The sequence below is a fragment of the Centroberyx affinis genome, unplaced genomic scaffold (assembly GCF_046629955.1).
Source record: "Centroberyx affinis isolate AG114_WGS23_722 - 3 ecotype Tasmania unplaced genomic scaffold, CSIRO-AGI_Caff_v1 ptg000496l_1, whole genome shotgun sequence".
NCBI classification, from domain to species: domain Eukaryota; kingdom Metazoa; phylum Chordata; class Actinopteri; order Beryciformes; family Berycidae; genus Centroberyx; species Centroberyx affinis.
Genome location: NW_027279149.1, coordinates 19957 through 40498, shown reverse-complemented (window position 1 = coordinate 40498; position 20542 = coordinate 19957). Strand labels below are relative to the sequence as shown.

Genomic DNA, 20542 nt, shown 5'->3' with positions numbered 1-20542 from the left:
CATTGATATATACGTAGGTTAGATTTCTTTCCGCCGATTGAAATGATGCTTTTCTCCAGACTTTCCATTAACAACAGCACATCATGTAAAAGAGCGCAGCAAGCATACATTCCAGTAAAGCTCTGTGTTTAACAGTTTGTTCTTATGGCTGCATGACATAGCTGGCCTTTCCATGTCCAAATAAATCCTAATAATTACATGTTGGTGTGCGCTTGATGACTGAGGTGCATACTCATCTATTGCCACTAGTAGTGCATGAAAGGTTTTTCATTGCAGGCTCTGCAGTGAACAGAGCCATCAACAGTAACATCAATGGTAAATGTCAGGCTTTGGTGTCAGCCCCTCAGAATCAAAGAGCAAGGGCTTTTTTCTAGAGCCGCCATTTTGCACCAATGTTCAACAATCATACAGGGAGAAATCCATCGTAGAAGAGGACGAGATACCAATTTCTTCACCACCAGTAGCCTCCAATGGTCCATAATGCAATGCAGCCACAAGACATGTTGCATTTTGAATAAGGGGCATGATGCTTGCTTTTTCTGGAAACTCTCACTCTCACTCTCTTTTTCTTACTATTGCTATTGTTATGGCTCCACCTAAACGTAAAACCTAGCTAAATACAACAAGTCCAGGTATGTTCTCTGGGGGTTGTTGAAATGCATTCTGGGAAATGTAGGAAATGGTTAACTGAAGTAGAAGAAGATAGGTTGAGGGAAAGTGGATACAACACAACAAAATGTAATCACAAAATAACTCCTGGAATGCACTGAACATGATATATAACATAACAGTATAAGAGTATGAGGGTGTGTTTCTACTTTAAAACTATTGCTTTATCCTTAGGTAGCCTAATTTACCCTAATTTAATGGAACTCCAGACACGTGTTGAGAGTTGGGAGACTATGGTTATTATTATGTGTATTAAGTTATTTTAAAACTATTGCAGACTTGAAGGCTGAAATATTTTAGCGGTAGTGTAACCTTGAAGTAGTCTAAAAGAGGCCACATGCCTCAAAACAGTTTGTTATGGACACTCCAAGGTGCAGTCACAACCATAGCTATAGTGACATTTCTGCCCTTTTGCACTCATGTTTTCCCTAATTCCCCCATGTCACCTTTTTTGATAGGTGCATTTCCTTCAGAAGTATGACTAAACCTCTGAACACATCATGAGTTGCATAGAACTATACTTGGAGACAGCTGAGAAAAGACAGAAGAGAGATTAAAGGAGTCATGTCGCAAGAGCGCTTGGCTTCTGCCAAGGATTATTTGTTCCTTCCAGATATGGCCAAACCACTGCTGCTCTCTAAAATCACATGGTCCTGTGTGTTTCTCTAAAGATAAACGTCTTCATGTTGATAAATTCAAATATCTTAGATTGCATCGTTCACTCTCATTTGAAACAGCCTGTGGCAAATGAGCCTTGTTTGAATGGTGTTTGAAGTCTAGAGGGAAGATAGGAGAAGGTTATACTTTTCTCCCTATTATCTGCTCTGGATTCAGGGCTTCAACTGTGTCTTTAAAAAGACAGTCTTGTTTCCAGAACCAATTCTTTAACCTGTAAACATTTCAGACTGGAGAGAGGGAAAGAGCATGGCTGAGAAGAAGAGAGCAGGGCAGAAAGACAGTGAGAGGGGGGAGGGGGGTTAAAATGTTGGAGGAGGGGCTTCTTGTAATCTTGTGACTCCACAGAAGGACAAGGGGAAATCTCTCTCTGCCGAATCTAAACTTCACTCAAAGTTTTTAACAACAAAACTCTCTGGAGCTTTTGCTGCTTCTGCTGTATGAATCTTGTGTGCTGGCGGTGTTGTTTGTATTCTTCTTAGGGTGAGTGTATGTGTGCTGGCTCTCTTTCCCTCTCGCTGTGTGTTTGCTGGGGGAGGTGGGAGGGCCCAGCCAGCTGATGTCATTGAGTGCAGCAGGCTGAGCCTGAAAGAGGCCTTTGTTGGCAGCTTGTAGCACGAGTAAGTTCCTGTGCTTCAGATACACACTCACACAGGGGACAGGAGAGAGGAATGGCACTGTTCAGACTGCCCTACTGCCCACTCAACTGACACATCTGCATGTCTAGCACGCTTTTGGACCAAACACGCGCTTTTGGATCGTTCCTGTATCCTCTTGAAGTGGAGCTAACTACAACCAAAGAGAAAATAAGATGGAGCCGCTCGGAAGGGAAACTCTGTAGACTTTGCGGGACAGAGCGGAGTCCGCTTTACTGTTTGGAAGAAGAGAGGGGAGAAAAAAAAAAACGTTTACAGCAGCTAAAAGGACCTGGGCGAGGAAAGCCAGCATATGCCAGCACCCATTTTAGCTTTGTGCTTTATGTCCCTTTATCTGTGCTTTTGTTTTTTCATGTGATTGAATTTTTCTCCTGTTGGGCGCTTGTACAAAAGGAAACATTGGCAAGACATTGGATTTGATCAAGGAACAAAAGTTTTCAAGCGGGAAGGGAAAGAAAGCAAATGAAAATGTTGGAGATATGCCTAAAATTGGTGGGGTGTAAATCTAAGAAAGGCCTCTCGTCCTCCTCCAGCTGTTACTTGGAAGGTAAGAATATTTTTTCTGTTGGCTCTTAGCTGGGGATTTGATGTTTTAAAGTTTGCTTTTGGAAAAATATATACAGATTAGGACAGAAAGATGACGGAGTAGAAAAAGCAGAGGATGAGGAGGTACAGAGAGAAAAGGATAGAAAGAAGATAAGCTATCACTGTGTGAAGTCTCAACAATGATTCCTGTACCCTGGAAAGTGGAGAAGGGGGAGGAGAGAGCAGTAGAGTATGAGCACAGGGGAGGGTGAGGGAGGCCAGACTCACTGGCTAGCTGCAGAGGAAAGAAGTGGAAAAAGAGAGGGAGAAGAGAATACAAGGAAATCTGACTCCTGGCCATGTCCCACTTAACTCTTGTTTATGAGGAGAGGGGATCTAATCTCAATCTTCACACTCCTTTTTAGCTTTCTGCTCTTTTCCAACACTTGAATCTTGTTTATTGCTTCCTTTATATAATGAAGAATGAATTTGGGCGATAACATAGACCTATATATTTTATACTCCTTTTGCGGTGTGCGGACTAGAGCCGACTTATTTTCCATTACTTCAAATTAGCCTAGGATCTCTTCTGCACAAAGTAAAGCAGGGTAATTGATTTGCCTTGTCTGAATGAAAGATCAGTGAAATCTAGAGCACATTCAGGACATAATCAACAGAGTAATTGATTTGGAGCAGAAGACTCAGTGAAGTCTTCCATGTGCCAAAGATTGCGCAACCAAATGATTTAATAGAGCAAATAGCCCTGGTACGCTCCCCAGTAAAGTGGGTGACAGTGATCAAGAGTTTTCAATAACACTCCAAATTTCAGAGCTTTAGATACAAGGCACAGGGAATCTCATGCTTAGATATTCTACACCAGTGATGTGTTTTTTGGTAAATTAGATTTAAGCAAAACCGACATTGTTTATTTTAGACCGAGGCTTCTTGATTTGAGTTGGAAGCCTTACCTGTCTTTTGTTAAGAATTGCCATCTTGCTCCAAGTAGGAGGCTATTTGAAATTATTAGAATCAAGATATCTATCTGACTTCTTTAAATTAACTCTATGAGCAAAGTAGCAGCATAAAGCTCTCTGAAGCTTTTGTGAGGCTCGATGGTCTTTATAAACAAGGCTTATAAACAAGGCTTCTTCCAGGTTTAGTAGCCTTTCTGTCACCTGGTCTTCCTTGTGCTCCCTCAGGCTCTGGTCTGAACATACTCTCATCACGATAGCATCTCCAAACAGTGGTTAGACCTCTAGATCTAAGGCCTGATTTGGCTCTCCTTGTTCTCCACCGCCTCCCACCCAGGTGATGACAGGTGATGCAACAGCAAACATCTAAGCAAGAGGTTTTTCCCTCTTGCAGGCCTCAGAAAAATGTGGCTTGGATCTAGGGATCTGCCTACATCATGGAACTGGACCAGACTATTGTTTCGATCAGTGGTTTTCAATCCTGCTCCTTGGGACCCAGAGTACTGCTGGCTTTCTATCCTGTCAGGTAGTTAATTGCGTTCACCTTGTATCCCAGGTGTAAATCAGCCCCTAATTAGATGGCTAGAATGAAAACCAGCAGGGCAGTGGGTCTTGAGGACCAGGATTTAAAAAACACTGGTTTAGATGTCAGTGGAACTAGACATTGTTTTGATGATTCTTGAAGTAGTCTAGTTTCTGTTTTGTATCAGTGTGTTGCAGTGAGTTTGAGTGCATTCCTATTGCTCATAGCAATGCTGTCATTGCTATGAACTCTTCACAAGTTCCACACACATTTAATCATTTTGAGTGTCATCTTAGTGATGGAGCCAGGACATGCTGTAATTTCTCCCACTGCACGACTCTGGAGAATTGCAACTCTGTAATGGCCTTTCTCATTTTTTCTTCGTTTCACGCTCACTCCCTTCCTGAGTTTCCTTTTTCATATGACTTTTAGTTTTTCTTCTTGCTTTGAGTGTGTGTTTTCCTTGCGCATGTGTCAGTGTGCTGTCACCCGCTCACAAAGAGCTGTGGTATTTGTGGTCTGTGAAATGGACATGTGTGGCATGAGCTGCTCAAATGCACTGCCACCACACTTTATGACCACGCCAACCTCCGGACATATGGTCTTTTTCTTTTTCTTTTTTTTAAATTCTCTTTCTCTCAGGTCTCCATCTTGCTCAGTGCTGTTCGCTTATCTCTCCCTCCATCTCTGGCTTCAGCTCCTGCCCAAATTCATTTGACAGAACACGGCTGTGTTTTTGACTTGAATAATAGGGTTATTGTTTTTTCTTTGTCAGTCCTCATCATTTACTGGGAACAAACTGCTCATCCTTGTTTATGTAACCTAGTGATACACCAAAATGAAAATTCTTGGCCAGTACAGATATAAAATAAAACATTTGGGCTGATACAATACCAAATGTTTCTTGTAAACTGTTTGATTCATCTATTGAACATTCAGTCCTTTCCAGAGGATATTACTCCAAAAGGCACAATTACTGAAAACTAAAAAAAAAAAAAAATCTGACAAAATATACTTGAATGTAATTTGACAACTTTGATGCATCAGTAGGTTCCTTGAACATATTGTAAACAAAACTGCACTTGAGGAATATAGAAATTACAAATTAAAATATTTGTGTCAAAGGGCATGACCTTTTTAAGCACAAATTAATCATTTTAACTCATTTCTGATCACAACAAGGACATTGTAGCCTGCTATTTTATCAAGAAAATTGTTAATTATGCTTAATATATTTTAGGCTTAGGCTTACTAGCTGCGGAAATTAGTTTCAGCAGGTTCTTGTGAGGAAAGGACAAAGAAAGTCCTGCATTGGTTTTGGAATTGGTCTAAAATATGTTTGTTTTTGTTGCCTTGTGGAAAAGCTTCTCTTTTACTCTTCCGGTTCATTGCCTTTGTTTACACCTCCTTGTTAACATCTCTTGGTCAACAATTCAAAATGAATCGTTTTGAAGCTAGACTTGCAGTGCTTTTAGAGGATATCTGCACTTTTATGATCAAGCAGGGACTATTCTGCCCCATACCTACTTTTGGGCAGGTCATAATCTGCTGCATATTGACTAACTATGTGATCTCAAATCACCTGTTTGACATTTTCCAGTCTGCTTTTAGACTCCATCCTAGTACAGAAACTTCTTTTTAGTGATCTCCATATGGATACAGATTCAACAAGTTCTCTATTCTTGTACTGCTGGATCTCAGTGCTGCTTTTGATACTGTTGAGCACAAGATATTACTAGATCGATTAGAAAAGTGGGATGGACTGTCTAGCCCAGTTCTTAACTGGTTCAGGACCTACCTAACCTGACGCGCCAGATGGTTTGTTACAAAGAACCATCTGGGAAGTCGTCCTTGGAAACTGTTTGGAAAAGGGCAGGTTCCTTGGCGTTGGCGATGTACCCCCTTTTGATTTCAGCAAAACAAGCTTTATAAATTGCTACTCTTCTGTCTGTATCAAAAACTGAAATAGCTCCTTACTGCTGCATTTTTTCAAGGCAGTCGCATACAGTGCCAGAGATGCACACCGCATGGCGCGATGTACGCTGGAAGCACCATCAGGCGGAAGAGAGCAATATAAACACTAAAACACTAGTTTCTGTTTAGTAGGGCCCTGTACTGTCCGTCAGAACTTAATGAATTAATAAATAATTACTAATCTGTCATTATTAGTGCTTATTTCGGCTGATACCATTTAAAGGTTACAATTTTGGTGCATCCCTATTGTAACCTCTGGGTTGCAACTGAATCCAATGAAATTGACATTTGTAAAGTCTTAGGGTAAGTTCTGTCTTTGCAGCAGATAGCTGTAGGCCTTTTAGTCAGTAAATCTGAACATTACTAGTTCCATTAACATGAATTGAATCTTCTCCTCAAAGTTTCTTTCTATTGCGACCTCAGTTAGAAGAAACATATTGGTGATTGACTAGGCATAATCCATGTTTATGACACCAGCCCATAGATTCTCAGCTGGTGTTGTGGGTCAAGTCGTCTCTACTCTTATCAGAGCCTTATTAGGAATTTGAATCATGCACATATCTGTGCATAATGCCCATAGAGATCACAACCTGTCAACTTTGTGTGGCGTCCACAGATGATACAGCTTTGGTCTTTTTACTGCAAATAGGTGTGATAATCTTCACACAAATGTAACTATATTACCAATTGCCTCCTTTTACGTTATATTTATCCTGTATATTTATCCTTTAGGTCAGTGTTTTTGTCTTATTGTATAAGTCACTCTTACTTTGTCCTATGATGCTAAAATAGACTGCCATAAATATTTTCTATTTGCCTTTGGACCAGTGGTTCCTGTTGAATTTTTTGTAGGTGTGGGTGGTGGTGGATCCAGGTTCACTCCTGGGTCCAGTCCAGGATCAGTTCCTATAGGTGTTGGAATTTAAGAAATGCTCTTATTTTGATATTTATATCATGATATATGGACAATTATGTCGTAATTGCAACAATTTGTTTTAATTCCAATTGAGGTATGAGGCCACATAATCACTTTTCTTTGATTTACATTTTTCTAGCTGTGGGTGTAATTTTCCAGTGGGAGGGCATCACTGCTAAATGATTGCAAAGGAACCACTGCTTTGTACATGGGTCGTATCTTTGGGTTTTTATTACATTCATCAAGGTTGCTAAACAAATGCATGCACAGGTCAATATTTGTTGTCCATTAATAGCACCAGCTCCCTAGCCTCAGCAGGTCACCAGATGCCTCTTTCACTTATTTGTCCTTCTGTCTGTATTTCTCTGACCCAGGCGTTTTTAAAGTCAGAGACATTGGGCCTCACTACAAAAAACACTACCAACACTACACTCAAACACACACCACCCCCCGATTTTTCAAGGTGACTGTTCTTTTTAGATTGTGATGCTGTGCAGAATTATGCTGAGCCCCAACTTATAAGTGACTCTGTGCAGGTCTTGCTTTTGTAAGCATGTTTTCAACAGAAATTAATGTAAGATAGAAGGAAAATGTGAATTGTTTCAAAGTAATTTTACTTTTTGTTGAATTTTGACAAAATTCAACAGGTACATGATTAAAATGTTTGTGCAGGCTATTGCTGTCTTATCCAGCAAATTAGTTCAAAAGTTTCAATACAGAACCAGTTAAAGTTTTTTGTTTTTTTTTCCTCCTCATGTCTTGGTGTCTCCTTTGAAATTCTCTTGCACCCCCCCAGAAGGTGTGCTGGACACTTTGAAAGCCTCTGCTCTAGTTTTCCCAGATGAAAAGGTGTGTGGGGGTGTGTGTGTGTGTGTGTGTGCATTTGGGGTGGGTGAGATGTAAAGTGCCCCCCTAAACACGTGCGACAACAGCTGAACATAACACAATCAAGCTTCTGTTTAGGCCAAACTGCAGTTTAAAATCCCCTCCCCCCTTCACTATCTTTCCATCTCCCTTTGTCTTTTCCACCATTTTCTACTTTTCTTCCTGTTCTTCCCATTTTTTTACCAAAACATTGCCATCAAATTTACTGCTCTAAAATTGCCATAATTCAAGCTGGGCCTATAATTAGCATAACCATTAGTTAAAGCACTTTGAACTCAGGCACTTTACCCATAACACATTGTGAGTGTAAGCAGCACAGCTGTTCTACAGTTGCAGTGAAGATCGTAGCTGAGACAAGATATAGTCTCACGCTCTCATATGCGGTAGTCATCTAGGTAGTCAAAGAACTGAGAAGTAATCGGGGATAGTCCAGGAAATGAAACTGGTGATCAGGATGTCTCTAATACCACAGTGGGATCACAGCTGTTGACCTGCAAGTTGGAGGAAGGCACAGCTGATTATTGTAGGCTGCTTGCAGTGTCCCTCTGGGGGAATGGAAGAATTTAAATGGCACTAGGAGAGCTGTGATGTTGCCATTGTTGCTGACTTGTGCCAGGCTATATGGAAATGTAGAAACAATGGAATACTGCTTCCCGATGCCACTGGATACCAAACAGCGTATCATGTAAACCTTTATCAAATCTGCATATTATTTGCCTACTGATTTTGGTTGATCTAACTCATCCTCCTCTGAACCATGCTTTCTCTGTTTCATCCACTCAGGTTTTAGTGAATGATATGTTTTGATGTGGCGGTTCTCTGTGTTTCAGAAGCTCTCCAGAGACCAGACTTTGAGCCCCAGGGTCTGACAGAAGCGGCCCGCTGGAACTCCAAAGAGAACCTGTTGGCTGGACCCAGCGAGAATGACCCCAACCTGTTTGTCGCTCTCTATGATTTTGTGGCCAGCGGTGACAACACCCTCAGCATTACTAAAGGTGAGGAAAAATGGTGTGTGAGAGAAATGATGCTATTTGCTGGCAAAGTTGTACATGGGGTGGTTTATATTAGAGGGAGTGTTTCTATTCAGCTGTCAGAAAAAAGGTTTTGAAATGTCACGAAAAATAAAATGTAATTAGGTGTCTTTCCATCATCTGGGTTGAAGCAAATAAATAGCCGTCTGAGTGCAGCTACATTGATAAAATATCCACAAGAAAATCAAGTTTTCAAGAATTGATTAGTATTGGGCAAGTTGTTCTTTTTATTTCGTGTCAGCAATGTTTCATGCTGTCCAAATATGCAGACAAAGAAATGCACTCGGTAATATTCAGATGCACAAAGTAATGGCCATACAACCATGACAGATGGCTGTCAGATGGGAATGATAGTGCGTGCAACATTTCTGGTACTTGGTAGTGGAAAGATACAATACAGCAAAAAACTGCTTTGCGATGCTGAGGTTTGTGAAAGTTGAAAGTGAAAGTTAGGTGACAGCGGTGAATGTAAATGGCTATAGAGGAATTTTATGAATGGAAATTAAACACTGGTTGTAGGCTACTGCAATATATCATAATGCTCATGATCTCCCTGTGAAGGTAAATCGTGACAAAGTTTTAACCGGTGATTATGTAAGACTGTCATATCGCCAACCACAATGCATACAGTAGCCTCTCCTCTCCTCTCCTCTCCTCTGCCTTTGGTAATTCGCTCCTGATTGGTCAACATCTGCTTTTCATGCAGAGTGAACACTTAAGAGCCTGACTCTCGTATCTGTAGGGCAAGTTTAATGAACTGTGCAAAAATGAAAATATTTATAAAAAAATCACAGCTTTCTGAGATTTCACTTATGTTTAAATCACAATTTCAATTCGGTTAATTGTGCAGCCTAAATTTGTCATCTATATTTTTGGTCACTTTTAGCCAACAGCCTTTGATGTATATTCTCCATTGACAGCATTTTGCAGAAAAACAGCTGATGTCATTGGAGTGTCCACTCACCCAGCACACACAGGCTGTGTAAATACACTCTCCCTCTGGGATTATTTTGGACAGGGATCTTCCTCTGTACTTGTCATTTGGTCCAATGAGACCTTTAGTGGAAGTTCCTGTGTTGTGTGTGTACAAACTATGCCTCGTCTTAACACTTCAGGCCTAGAGATACTTGAAGTGTTGATGATGTTATGCGCCTTACTGGAAATCAGCTTTTTGCTTCCCGTCCTGTTGCCTTCCCTCTCTCTGTCTGACTCTCACTTCCTGACAACGGGCTCTCATGAGTTTTTTTTTTTTTCCACTGAACCGACTGTAAAACAATACTGCAGATGGATCACACAGACAAACAGAGGAAGGAAGGAGAGCACACATGCACTGGAATAATCAAGGAAATGCCCAGTACAAAACAATCATTTGGAAATTACTTTTCAGTTAATTCTAATATGGTCAATCTTACAGTGTAAAGAGATAATTCTGGCTACATTTATTGGTGCGAGTACGTAGTTAGCTTGTAGTTACTAGTCTGTTTTATTAATGTTACATGGATTACATAATTACTGGATATGCCTAGTTGGTGTTCATAGCAATATATAATATGAGTTTTGGTCAGCAGAAAAGCCTGTTATTATCAGTCATTCATGTCAGTAATTATCAGTTACTTAGCCTAATACTTGAATTGAGTCGTAGTGTTGTATCCAGGCTAGACTAGGGAAAAGAAAGTGAATTCCCTGAGTCTAGCTCGCCCAGTGACCAGTGGAAAAGACAGACAACCCCAGACAATTTTCTGCACGTCTGACTCAAAACACTTTGACCACTTTGACTCCGAGTTTTGGTGCAGTTTGTATTTTATAGCAACCTGTTCTCAGTGGTCTCAGCTGTGGAAATGGTTTTTTCAGGTTCACAGCAGAGAGATGTAATGGTAAAAAACAGCATTATTAGATGGTTATCTTTTACAGGGAATGACAGACCATGTGCACTACCCATTGGCCACACTTAGCCTCAATCATTTTTTGTAAATCTCACATGTTGACCCCTATGCTTTCTCTCCCTCCTACACTGATATCAGCCTAATTTCCCCTGTGTTCCCTACCAGGAGAGAAGCTGCGTGTGCTGGGGTACAACCACAATGGAGAGTGGTGCGAGGCACAGACCAAGAACGGCCAGGGCTGGGTGCCGTCCAACTACATCACTCCTGTCAACAGCCTGGAGAAGCACAGCTGGTACCACGGACCCGTGTCGCGCAACGCTGCAGAGTACCTGCTCAGCTCGGGCATAAACGGGAGCTTCCTGGTCCGGGAGAGTGAGAGCAGCCCGGGCCAGAGGTCGATTTCCCTGCGGTACGAGGGTAGAGTCTACCATTACAGGATTAACACTGCGTCTGACGGCAAGGTAGGCATGGGGAGAAAGACGGGTTTCTCCTAGAATTGTGTTCAAAACCCTCCCACCTGAAAATAAGGGTGATTTTCTACCACCATAACCCCCAACCCAACACACAGTCACACACACACAAACATGTCTAGAGGTTTGCCTTATTTTCAGGCAATTGGCTGACTTAATGAATCTAGAAAAACGTAATTTGTGGTTGTTGTTTTTTTCATTGCTTGTCCCTAAATTATCATGATGATAGACCATTACTTAACACGGTAATCGCTCAGCTCTAGTTGGAACTTATGACAGAGTATATGATGCATAACCCACCAGTACAAACGACTGGTGTAAAGACAGTTAACGGGTATAGCAACCAGGGGGATGATAGCTTTTCTGGCAGTGTAGCACCTGGAGAGTGGTAGGGAATACCCGAGAGACACACACACACACACACACATTCACATCAGTGCATCGTTCTCTCTCTCATAGCTAGCTATAGCAGAGGTTTAGAGCAACGTGAATTTACCCCCTCTGGAGAAACGTTGAGAGGACCGAGATATCCCAGTCATCCCAACTTTACTCTGCTGTCCCGTACTCGGCCTTCCAACCCAAACGAGGGAACTGGTGATATATAATTACATTATTTTAGGGTTCCTAAAAATACTTGAAAATGTTCTGAGGTTTTGCACTGTTTTAATCACAGTTATCAATGTAAAGAAGCGAGACTTGAGAATGGGGAAAGAAGACGGGATCCCCCATCCTAATGTCTCCTATAAATGCTCATGAGTGTGTGTCTCCCATAGATCAAACTGCACTGTATCGTTTATGGCACAGAGTATTGCTTTGGGATGTCCCCCAAAATGCTAGTTTAGGTGAATGAAGAAGCCGCTGCAGAGAGCTGCCATCTTGCCTGTGTCATCCCCCCTGTGTGTGTGATGTAGCGAGGTGAGCTAGCTAGAGGAACGCTCGGCATGACAGGAATGCCCCTAACCACCACTGTGCTGCTCGTAACGGCCAGTAGACGCGAGGCCAGACCAGAAGGCTAGCCAGACGCTGACGCAGACGCTAAGACATGCATCTATGCAGACAGATGCACACAAAAAAACAAATGAACGAACACGGACGGACTCACCCAGGCTCTCACACACACACACACACACACACACACACTCTTCCCCATCCCACATTGTTTTAATGTCCCCCACCGAGAGTTACAAGTCAGGAGTCTGGTATGATGGACTTTTCCAAAAACTTGAGATTACCTCAGCACTCCTCAACCCTAAACCTTCCTTCCATGCTGACTAGGTCATTAACATTACTCTGATTAACAGAGGTTCCCATGTTAATAAAACTCATGCTGTTGTGTTTTTTGACGTTAGACCTTAATTTGATAAATGGTCATGGGATTAGCCAGGAGAAGGGTTTTGGATTATAATAGACCATTAAATCCTCTTTAGATTTCAAAGGTCTTTTCACTCCATCAAGGTTGTTCTCTTTCAGTTTCTACTCCACATGCCTTTAACTTGTGCAAAGAACCCATTCATGAGTAAAGAAATGACCTGTATGTTTTTCTTGAGGATCGGGCTTTGCATAGAGCAGAACAGAGTGAGTAATGTGAAGAGTTATGTAAGACCCGGACAATGGAAAAGACTGTGTCCAGTCAGGCTCTGACCAATATCCTTCCCCCGACAAACTTCCTGACAAATGGCTTTTGAGTGGGCTGTGATCCCTCTGTAAGAAGAAAATATTTTACTGCACTATTTATTTCAGTGCTTTGTGAAGACTTTATAGGCTATTTCCCTATAGCTACACCATTATAGCGATTCCATTGCCATCAGCATCATGTGTGACTGATGCTTTGGCTGCTACACAGAGCCTAATATGACTATAATACTGTAATATATCTAATCTTAATATCACCCACTGTTTCCTATCCATTATGCATAAGCAATACTGTTTCAATGCATTTTAATGGAATTATCAAAATGATCAAAATCTTCATGGCTGTGTTGTTTTGACAGCACTTTTACCTAAAATTATTAACTGCAAATATTAAGTGTTTGTAATCTAATTTGACATAAACAAATAGTTTGCAGGTCACAAGGCATGGTAGATGTCAACTCCAGGAAGATAAAATTTAGAAATTCCCATATAACAATACTGCCTATAAACTCATTTTTATTATCACGTATTAGCTATTGCATAGATTGACAATATAATATAATTTATCTTGTATTAATCAAATCATGAAAAAGAGTGCCTGACACCCGATGAAGCTCGGCAATTGGTGTCATAGCAGTTAGCTGTTAAAGTTCCCTGTTCATATCCTCTGAAGCTGAATAGACGTATGTAGGCTTCCACTCTGCTACAGTTATTCATAATAAATTTAAGTAACAGTATTTGACAGCTTGTCCACTATAGAACTTTAACTTGATAATGAGAGTTGTCCATTAAGTTATGAGAATGTCTCGTCTCATGCACGTCTCTCTCCTCCAGCTATACGTTTCGTCAGAGAGCCGTTTCAACACACTGGCGGAGCTGGTGCACCACCACTCCACGGTGGCCGATGGCCTCATCACCACGCTGCACTACCCGGCGCCGAAGCGCAACAAGCCCACCATCTACGGAGTGTCGCCCAACTACGATAAGTGGGAGATGGAGCGCACTGACATCACCATGAAGCACAAGCTGGGCGGGGGCCAGTACGGCGAGGTGTACGAGGGCGTTTGGAAGAAGTACAGCCTCACTGTGGCTGTCAAGACACTAAAGGTACGGGGACAGAAAGACAGAGAGGTTTATTCAGTCGTCAGGGCATTTTCTCATTGCGGTGGCTACAGTCCTGAAGCCCATACATTTGACTTTATAAGGAGAAAAACACTGTCAAATCTGAATCTAGTCCGGTGGAAACGTGTTCACACCTACTTGACACCTCTCATGGTAAAGTTAAGATGCTTTGTTTTGGCTGAATAATGCCACCACCTGGTGTCATATAGATGCAACTGCAGCTAACTTGTGTTCTTGCTCACTCTATTTGGCAACGATAACCCTGCATGTCTCCTCTGTCACTCTGTCCAGGAGGATACGATGGAGGTGGAGGAGTTTCTCAAGGAGGCTGCTGTCATGAAAGAGATCAAACACCCCAACCTGGTACAGCTACTGGGTATGTTTACTTTACCACTGTAACACCTCTAGCTCTTTTCCAAAGCCGGTTAAGATGGACTTTATAAATCCCTGAGGGGAAATTGGGTCATTACTGCAGCATGAAATGGGATAAAAATATTGAAGATTAAAGTTACAACCTCTTCATCATGCTAACACACGATTCCTTTTGGCTCAAAATAGTAATTGCTACATCAACTACTATGTCATTTATAGATGTTAAATGTTTGTATTTTACAGATTTCCGAAATTTATATTTACAGTGTATTTGCTTGGTGTGCAAATGTGCATCATTAGGTATTCCTGTTATCAGATTTGCAGATGGAAGTAACATCGAAACAGACACATAGAATATTAAATCGGTGAATATTGACATGTTTTCTTTTGTAACCTTGTTTCCTTGCCAGGGGTTTGCACACGGGAGCCGCCATTTTACATTATCACAGAGTTCATGACCCATGGCAACCTGCTGGACTACCTGAGGGAGTGCAACAGGGAGGAGGTGAACGCTGTGGTGCTGCTCTACATGGCCACGCAGATCTCCTCTGCCATGGAGTACCTGGAGAGGAAGAACTTCATCCACAGGTGGGTGTAAACAGCTCAGGCTTCCTTACGACCCAGAAGTCTTCTTTTCCTTCTCTAAGCCTCTAAGTGTCTTAGAGTCTGAGTGCTAACCTACAACTGATTTTAGTCTTTGGTCATAATAAAGTTTATGTCATGCAACCTCATTAGTGATCTTAAATAGGGCATTTTACTCAGAGCTGCATCAATACCAGAGGACCAGACCTGCTTTGACCTTAGGTTTCAGTCTTAATGCGCAGGTTCACTTTTTCACACAGATTGCCCCTCTCATTGCTGTGCTGTTTAACAACACTGTTACGAGCAGGAGGCAAAGTGCTGCCTCAGGCATGCCTCCCTTATGTTTTGTTCCTACTGAAGTTATTCTGAACCACTTCCATCTTTTGTCACAGGAGGACAGAGCTGCATCACAAACGAGGCTGTGTTGTAACATAGTTAGCATTTGTCCCGGCATGTTTAACGAGGTCCTTTCGAAGCGAAGATATGATTTATGTCCTATTTGCCAATCTGCGTCTTAATTTTTAAGCCTGTCGAGACTCGGCTCGTGACTCCGCTCCGCACAAAACACCAATGGAATTCCAAAACTGCAGTGGATGTGGGAACAAAAACATGGTTGTCTTTCAGTGTTCAACTTGTATACACGATATGATATCTGGACATTTAATGTCTCAACTGAAAACATTTCAGATAGTATGGTACAGCTATTGTGATTTTTACCAAACTCATTCTGATTGGAGAAAGTCGGGATTCCACCATCGCCTCCTCCTCATCGTTGCTTTTTCCTCTGTGTCTTCTCTCCTCCAGGGACTTAGCTGCCCGTAACTGTCTGGTCGGGGAGAACCACCTGGTGAAGGTAGCAGACTTTGGCCTGAGCAGGCTGATGACGGGGGACACCTATACCGCCCACGCCGGGGCCAAGTTCCCCATCAAATGGACTGCTCCAGAGAGTCTGGCCTACAACAAGTTCTCTATTAAGTCTGACGTGTGGGGTGAGTTTGATTTTGCTAAAACTTCCTGATTCCTGCTGTTCCTACTTGAATTGAGAATTTCTTTCAGATTCCTTACTTCACAAGGGGAATCAATTTCCTCATTAAAGCATTGCACAAAATCCTCCCAAGATATTTAGTTCTAGTCTCCAAAGAAATCGATTTCCCCCCAGTTTCTCATCATTACAATGCAGTGATGTTTCTGTCGTTGTGTGAACCAAACAACTAATTATCCTATGTCTTCATCCCCAGCATTCGGCGTGCTGCTGTGGGAGATCGCCACCTACGGCATGTCTCCGTACCCCGGTATCGACCTGTCCCAGGTGTATGAGCTGCTGGAGAAGGACTACCGCATGGACCGACCAGAGGGCTGCCCCGAGAAGGTCTACGAGCTCATGAGGGCCTGTGAGTGCCAAAAAACATCTATCCATAATCTGACTAATTTGATCATTTGAGCCATTATTGCTCAGCTATATGTCAAATTCAGATGGACTTTTAATGTATGGGCTGGGTTTTTTGGGGGGGTCTTCTTACCAGGTTGGAAGTGGAACCCTGCTGAGCGTCCGTCTTTCGCTGAAACCCACCAGGCCTTTGAGACCATGTTCCAGGAGTCCAGCATCTCTGATGGTCAGTGCTGCTTTCTTTCTTGCCCAGAGTCTGGAAAACAAGTCTGGTTCTCCTATCACAGTTATTGCTTTTAGAAACATGCTTTAGGCTACTGAAAGCAAAGGGGTTTGGTGAACTATTAAATCTTGACTGCTGCATGTGTATATTCAGAGGTGGAGAAGGAGCTGGGGAAGAAAGGGAAGAAGGTGACTTTAGGCTCCATCCAGCAGGCTCCAGAGCTGCCCACCAAGACCAGAACTCTGCGCAAAAACATGGACAACCGGGATGGAGACAGCCCCGGTGAGACGCACCTCTGTTTTGATAAGTGCTCTATTAATTGAGATTATTATTAAATTTTTTATTAATGATTATTCTGTGCTCTTCCTCAGACTCAGTGGAGCCGGAGGTGGCTGTGTCATCACCCATGCTTCCCAGGAAAGAGCGCCCCCTACTCGACAGTAACCTGAATGAGGACGACCGCTTGCTCCCTAAAGACAAGGACAAAACACGAGGCAGTGGCTTCCTCAGCCTCATCAAGAAGAAGAAAAAGAATGCGCCCGCCCCGCCCAAACGCAGCTCCTCCTTCAGAGAGATCGATGTCCACCCTGAGAGGAGGGGCCTGACTCCAGACCCCCGAGATATGGACAGCTTCAACAATGGTGCATCCATGGCATTTAATGACACTACACTCACCATTGACCCCTTAAAGTTCCTGGGGGCTAACAACAACGGGGCGGGGGGCATCACCAACGGGGCACCCACCTACCCAGGGCCACTTTTCCCCAGGAAGAAGGGAGCACCCGCAGTACCTGGTCCGGGGGGTAAGACGGCTACCACGCCACCCAGCGAGGAGGAGCTGGTGTCTAACTCCAAGCGCTTCCTGCGGTCCTCCTCCGCCTCTAGCATGCCGCCCGGCTCAGATGGTACCGAGTGGAAGTCCGTCACCCTGCCCCGAGACCTGGGCCAGCGCCACTTTGACTCAGGCACCTTTGGGGGCAAGCCAGCACTACCACGCAAAAGAGCCAATGAGCAGAAAGGGGAGAACGCCCCGAGGATGGGCACCCTGACTCCGCCACCACGTCTGCCGAAGAAGGCAGAGGATACAGCAGATGAGGTGTTCAAAGACACTGATCCCAGCCCGGGTTCCAGTCCGCAGGCGTTAACACCGAAGCTGGTCAGGAGGCCGGGCGGCCTGGAGAACTCCAAGACCAGCGCCCTGCAGGCCGAGCTCCTCAAGCCAAACGTCTTCCCTGCTCTGGGGGCGGCCGGGGACGAGTGCAGGGCCCGCCGAAACAAATACACCGCGGACTCCTCATCCACCAGGGAGAGAGGGAAGTTCCAGAAACCCAAGCCAGCCCCACCTCCGCCGCCGCCCTCCAATGCCAAATCGGGCAAGATCTCCCGCAGCCCCACTCATGAGCTCCCCTCCCCCTCAGACACCAAAGCTAAGGGCCTCCCCTCCCTCTCCGAACCCCACCACACAACCACTCCCAGTGATCAGGCCCGCACGCCCCTCAGCGAGGGCTCCAAGAAGCTGCCGCTGGGCTCCGCTTCCAAACCTCAACCGTCAAAGACCTCTGCTTCCTCCGCTTCAGTGACCTCCTCCCTCTCCTGCCAGAGCCTCGGAGGCTTCTCTTCCTCCCTCACCTCCCCAGGCGATCAGGCGTCCCCCACTGCTTTCATCCCCCTAGTGAACACCCGACGCTCCCTCCGCAAGACTGCACCCCGCCAGGCAGCCGAGCGCACGCCCAACTCAGCCGTGACGCGGGAGATGGTGCTGGAGGGCACCGAGTTGCTCCGTGCCGCCATTTGCCGCAACTCGGAGCAGTTGGGTAGCCATAGTGCCGTGCTGGAGGCCGGAAAGAACCTGTCAAAGTACTGCATCAGCTACGTGGAGTCCATCCAGCAGATGAGGAACAAGTTTGCCTTCCGTGAGGCCATCAACAAACTTGAGAGCAGCCTGCGTGAGCTCCAGATCTGCCCCACCGCCACTGGGGGAGCCAACGCACAGCAGGACTTCAGCAAACTGCTCTCCTCTGTCAAAGAGATCAGCGACATTGTTCAGAGGTAGCGCCACAGAGTCTCAGCCCACCAAGACATGAAACTTGAACTGATATGAACTGTATCTTACTACCCATTTTCCTGGCTAACTGCATGAACCATGGTTGTTTTCATATTAAATGTGGTCCATGCTGAACTCATGTTGGAGAGCAGAGGGTAAAGCCTGCTAGAGTGCTACAGCGGAGTCTAGGATTCACACTAAGTACTGGAGTACACTTTGAAACACTTAAGCCTGTGGTTATTGTGGATGGAATCAAAGGAATCTTTCTCTTGACGTTTTCAAACAGAGTTTGTAATACTGAAAAGCCTTAACTATGAATGAACACGTCTTTTGGCCTTAATGAGAGGCTCGGGGCCAATTCTGTATCAACATGACTTTTCACCAATCATTTTTGAAATGATCATGTCTTATGTTTTCTAATTGTTTTTTTTCCCTCATCAATGACACTAGTAGATAAAAGCCCTGTGATATTCATTTCCATCACTGTCAATGTGTTCAATTTTGCATTGCTGCCAATGACAATGTGCAAAAAAAACCTAACCTCACTATGTTTGAGGATGCCTTCTAACATTCAAACAGCTTGTCTCATAACTTCTCACCTGTAAGAATTAGGGAGCTTCTGGAATCGCACAACATTTATAACCTGATGGCTCTTGCCACCTCATCCACCAATGTCCCTCAGCTTGTACCATTGTGTGATATGACTGATGAAAATGTGTGCCTGTGTGTCAGTATTTAGTCTGAATGAATGCTTACTGCAGTATTTGCAACCATGTGCCATAAAGGAATGATGGAAGCAAGCAAACTAGGCGGGATGAACACCTAGGCTCCACCTTTTGGCTTCTCTGCACAAATGGGTAACAAATAGTGCCTTAAATGCTATTGGTAGAGCTATGTTTAAGAATTGCCACTTTGAAAAGTGCAGAGATGCGGCTCAGGTTGGACTGTGCTAAGTGGTGAAGAATAGCTGTGCTAATGTGCCTATTGGATTAAAATGTTTGATCTCCATACCAAACACCATTGTCTCCAGTATAGACTGGAGAGGGACCAGGGTGATCCGGATCTCAGTGGATCTGAATGTTGTTTTATGTTTTCCTCAGACTGAACGCTTTCCCGTTTTTATTCATTTGATTCAACATTCTCTACATGCCAGTCACAAAAGCCATCAGTAGCAGCTTGGCCTTAATAGCAGCACGCTGTTGGTTCTATAGAGGGATCACAGACTGAAACAGTGTTTCTCCGACCACTGGATAGGCGGGAACGGCCCCTTCGCCTACAAGAATTTGTTTGGGTTTCAGTTGAGAGTAAAGAGTTTGTGTCACATGGTCTAAATGCTGTTTCAGAGGCCTTTCCACCCCAGCAAAAACAAATATCCTGGGGGAAACACTGGACTGAATTGAAATGTTGTGTGTTTATGGATCTGTCACTTGCTGTCTTACAAAATTTATTGTATAAGTGAGAAGCTGACCATTATAAACTGTGTAAAAGAAAAACAAAAAAACATGAAATTCCACTGTAACATCATACGTTCCTTTATGCTCTTTTCTGCATCTCTTGTTGGACGTTTTCAGTATTCGTGCTGTAGCCCCACCCATGTGCCCCGTCTGACTGCGATGCCTGAGGACACAAGTCAACCACAAGCTGCCTTGACTTCACCATGGTACTGTCAATGTTGGCTCATTCTTAGTCTTTTTGTTTATCCCTCCCCTTTACCAATCATACCACTACTTTTCTTTTGTATCCGAGCCTCCTCACCAATTTTGTAGACAAAGTTTGCTTTCCTTTGTAAATACATATTTTCTTTTTTCCTATTTGTTCCTCCCTCTAGCCTTGGTGCAATTTTTGTTGCAATAAAATACAAAGCAGATGTGCTACTTGAAATACATTACTGAGTGTTTGGTGCTTTTTCACAGGCATGCATGATATACATTGTCCTTTATCAAGTGTATCTGAACTGAGGTGCTTTTGGCAAACCAACCATTCTATTACAGCAATAACAGGT

General features: G+C 43.6%; 1 protein-coding gene across 3 annotated transcripts; it reads left to right on the top strand.

Annotated features, from left to right (window-relative positions):
- The first annotated feature begins 2152 nt into the window (after positions 1 to 2152).
- On the top strand, positions 2153 to 20396 carry LOC139642563 (tyrosine-protein kinase ABL1-like). Of its 3 annotated transcripts, none has more exons than XM_071517444.1 (11): positions 2153 to 2547; positions 8628 to 8789; positions 10874 to 11169; positions 13645 to 13917; positions 14224 to 14308; positions 14715 to 14892; positions 15691 to 15875; positions 16125 to 16277; positions 16410 to 16499; positions 16650 to 16793; positions 16874 to 20396. In XM_071517444.1, exons 1-11 carry the CDS (start codon positions 2463 to 2465, stop codon positions 18547 to 18549), a joined length of 3327 nt encoding a protein of 1108 aa, XP_071373545.1. In that variant the 5' UTR covers positions 2153 to 2462; the 3' UTR covers positions 18550 to 20396. The 3 variants fall into 3 exon arrangements, with proteins under 3 accessions (XP_071373545.1, XP_071373543.1, XP_071373544.1); XM_071517442.1 differs by having other exon boundaries at positions 8625 to 8789; positions 16650 to 16778; positions 16868 to 20396; XM_071517443.1 differs by having other exon boundaries at positions 8625 to 8789.
- The last annotated feature ends 146 nt before the right edge of the window (positions 20397 to 20542 follow it).

Coding starts and splice junctions, on each gene's coding strand:
- LOC139642563 (XM_071517443.1), top strand. CDS start 2,463: ATGAAAATGTTGGAGATATGCCTAAAATTGGTGGGGTGTAAATCTAAG. Junction 2,548..8,624: donor CTCCAGCTGTTACTTGGAAG/GTAAGAATATTT, acceptor TCTGTGTTTCAG/AAGCTCTCCAGAGACCAGAC. Junction 15,876..16,124: donor TATTAAGTCTGACGTGTGGG/GTGAGTTTGATT, acceptor CTTCATCCCCAG/CATTCGGCGTGCTGCTGTGG.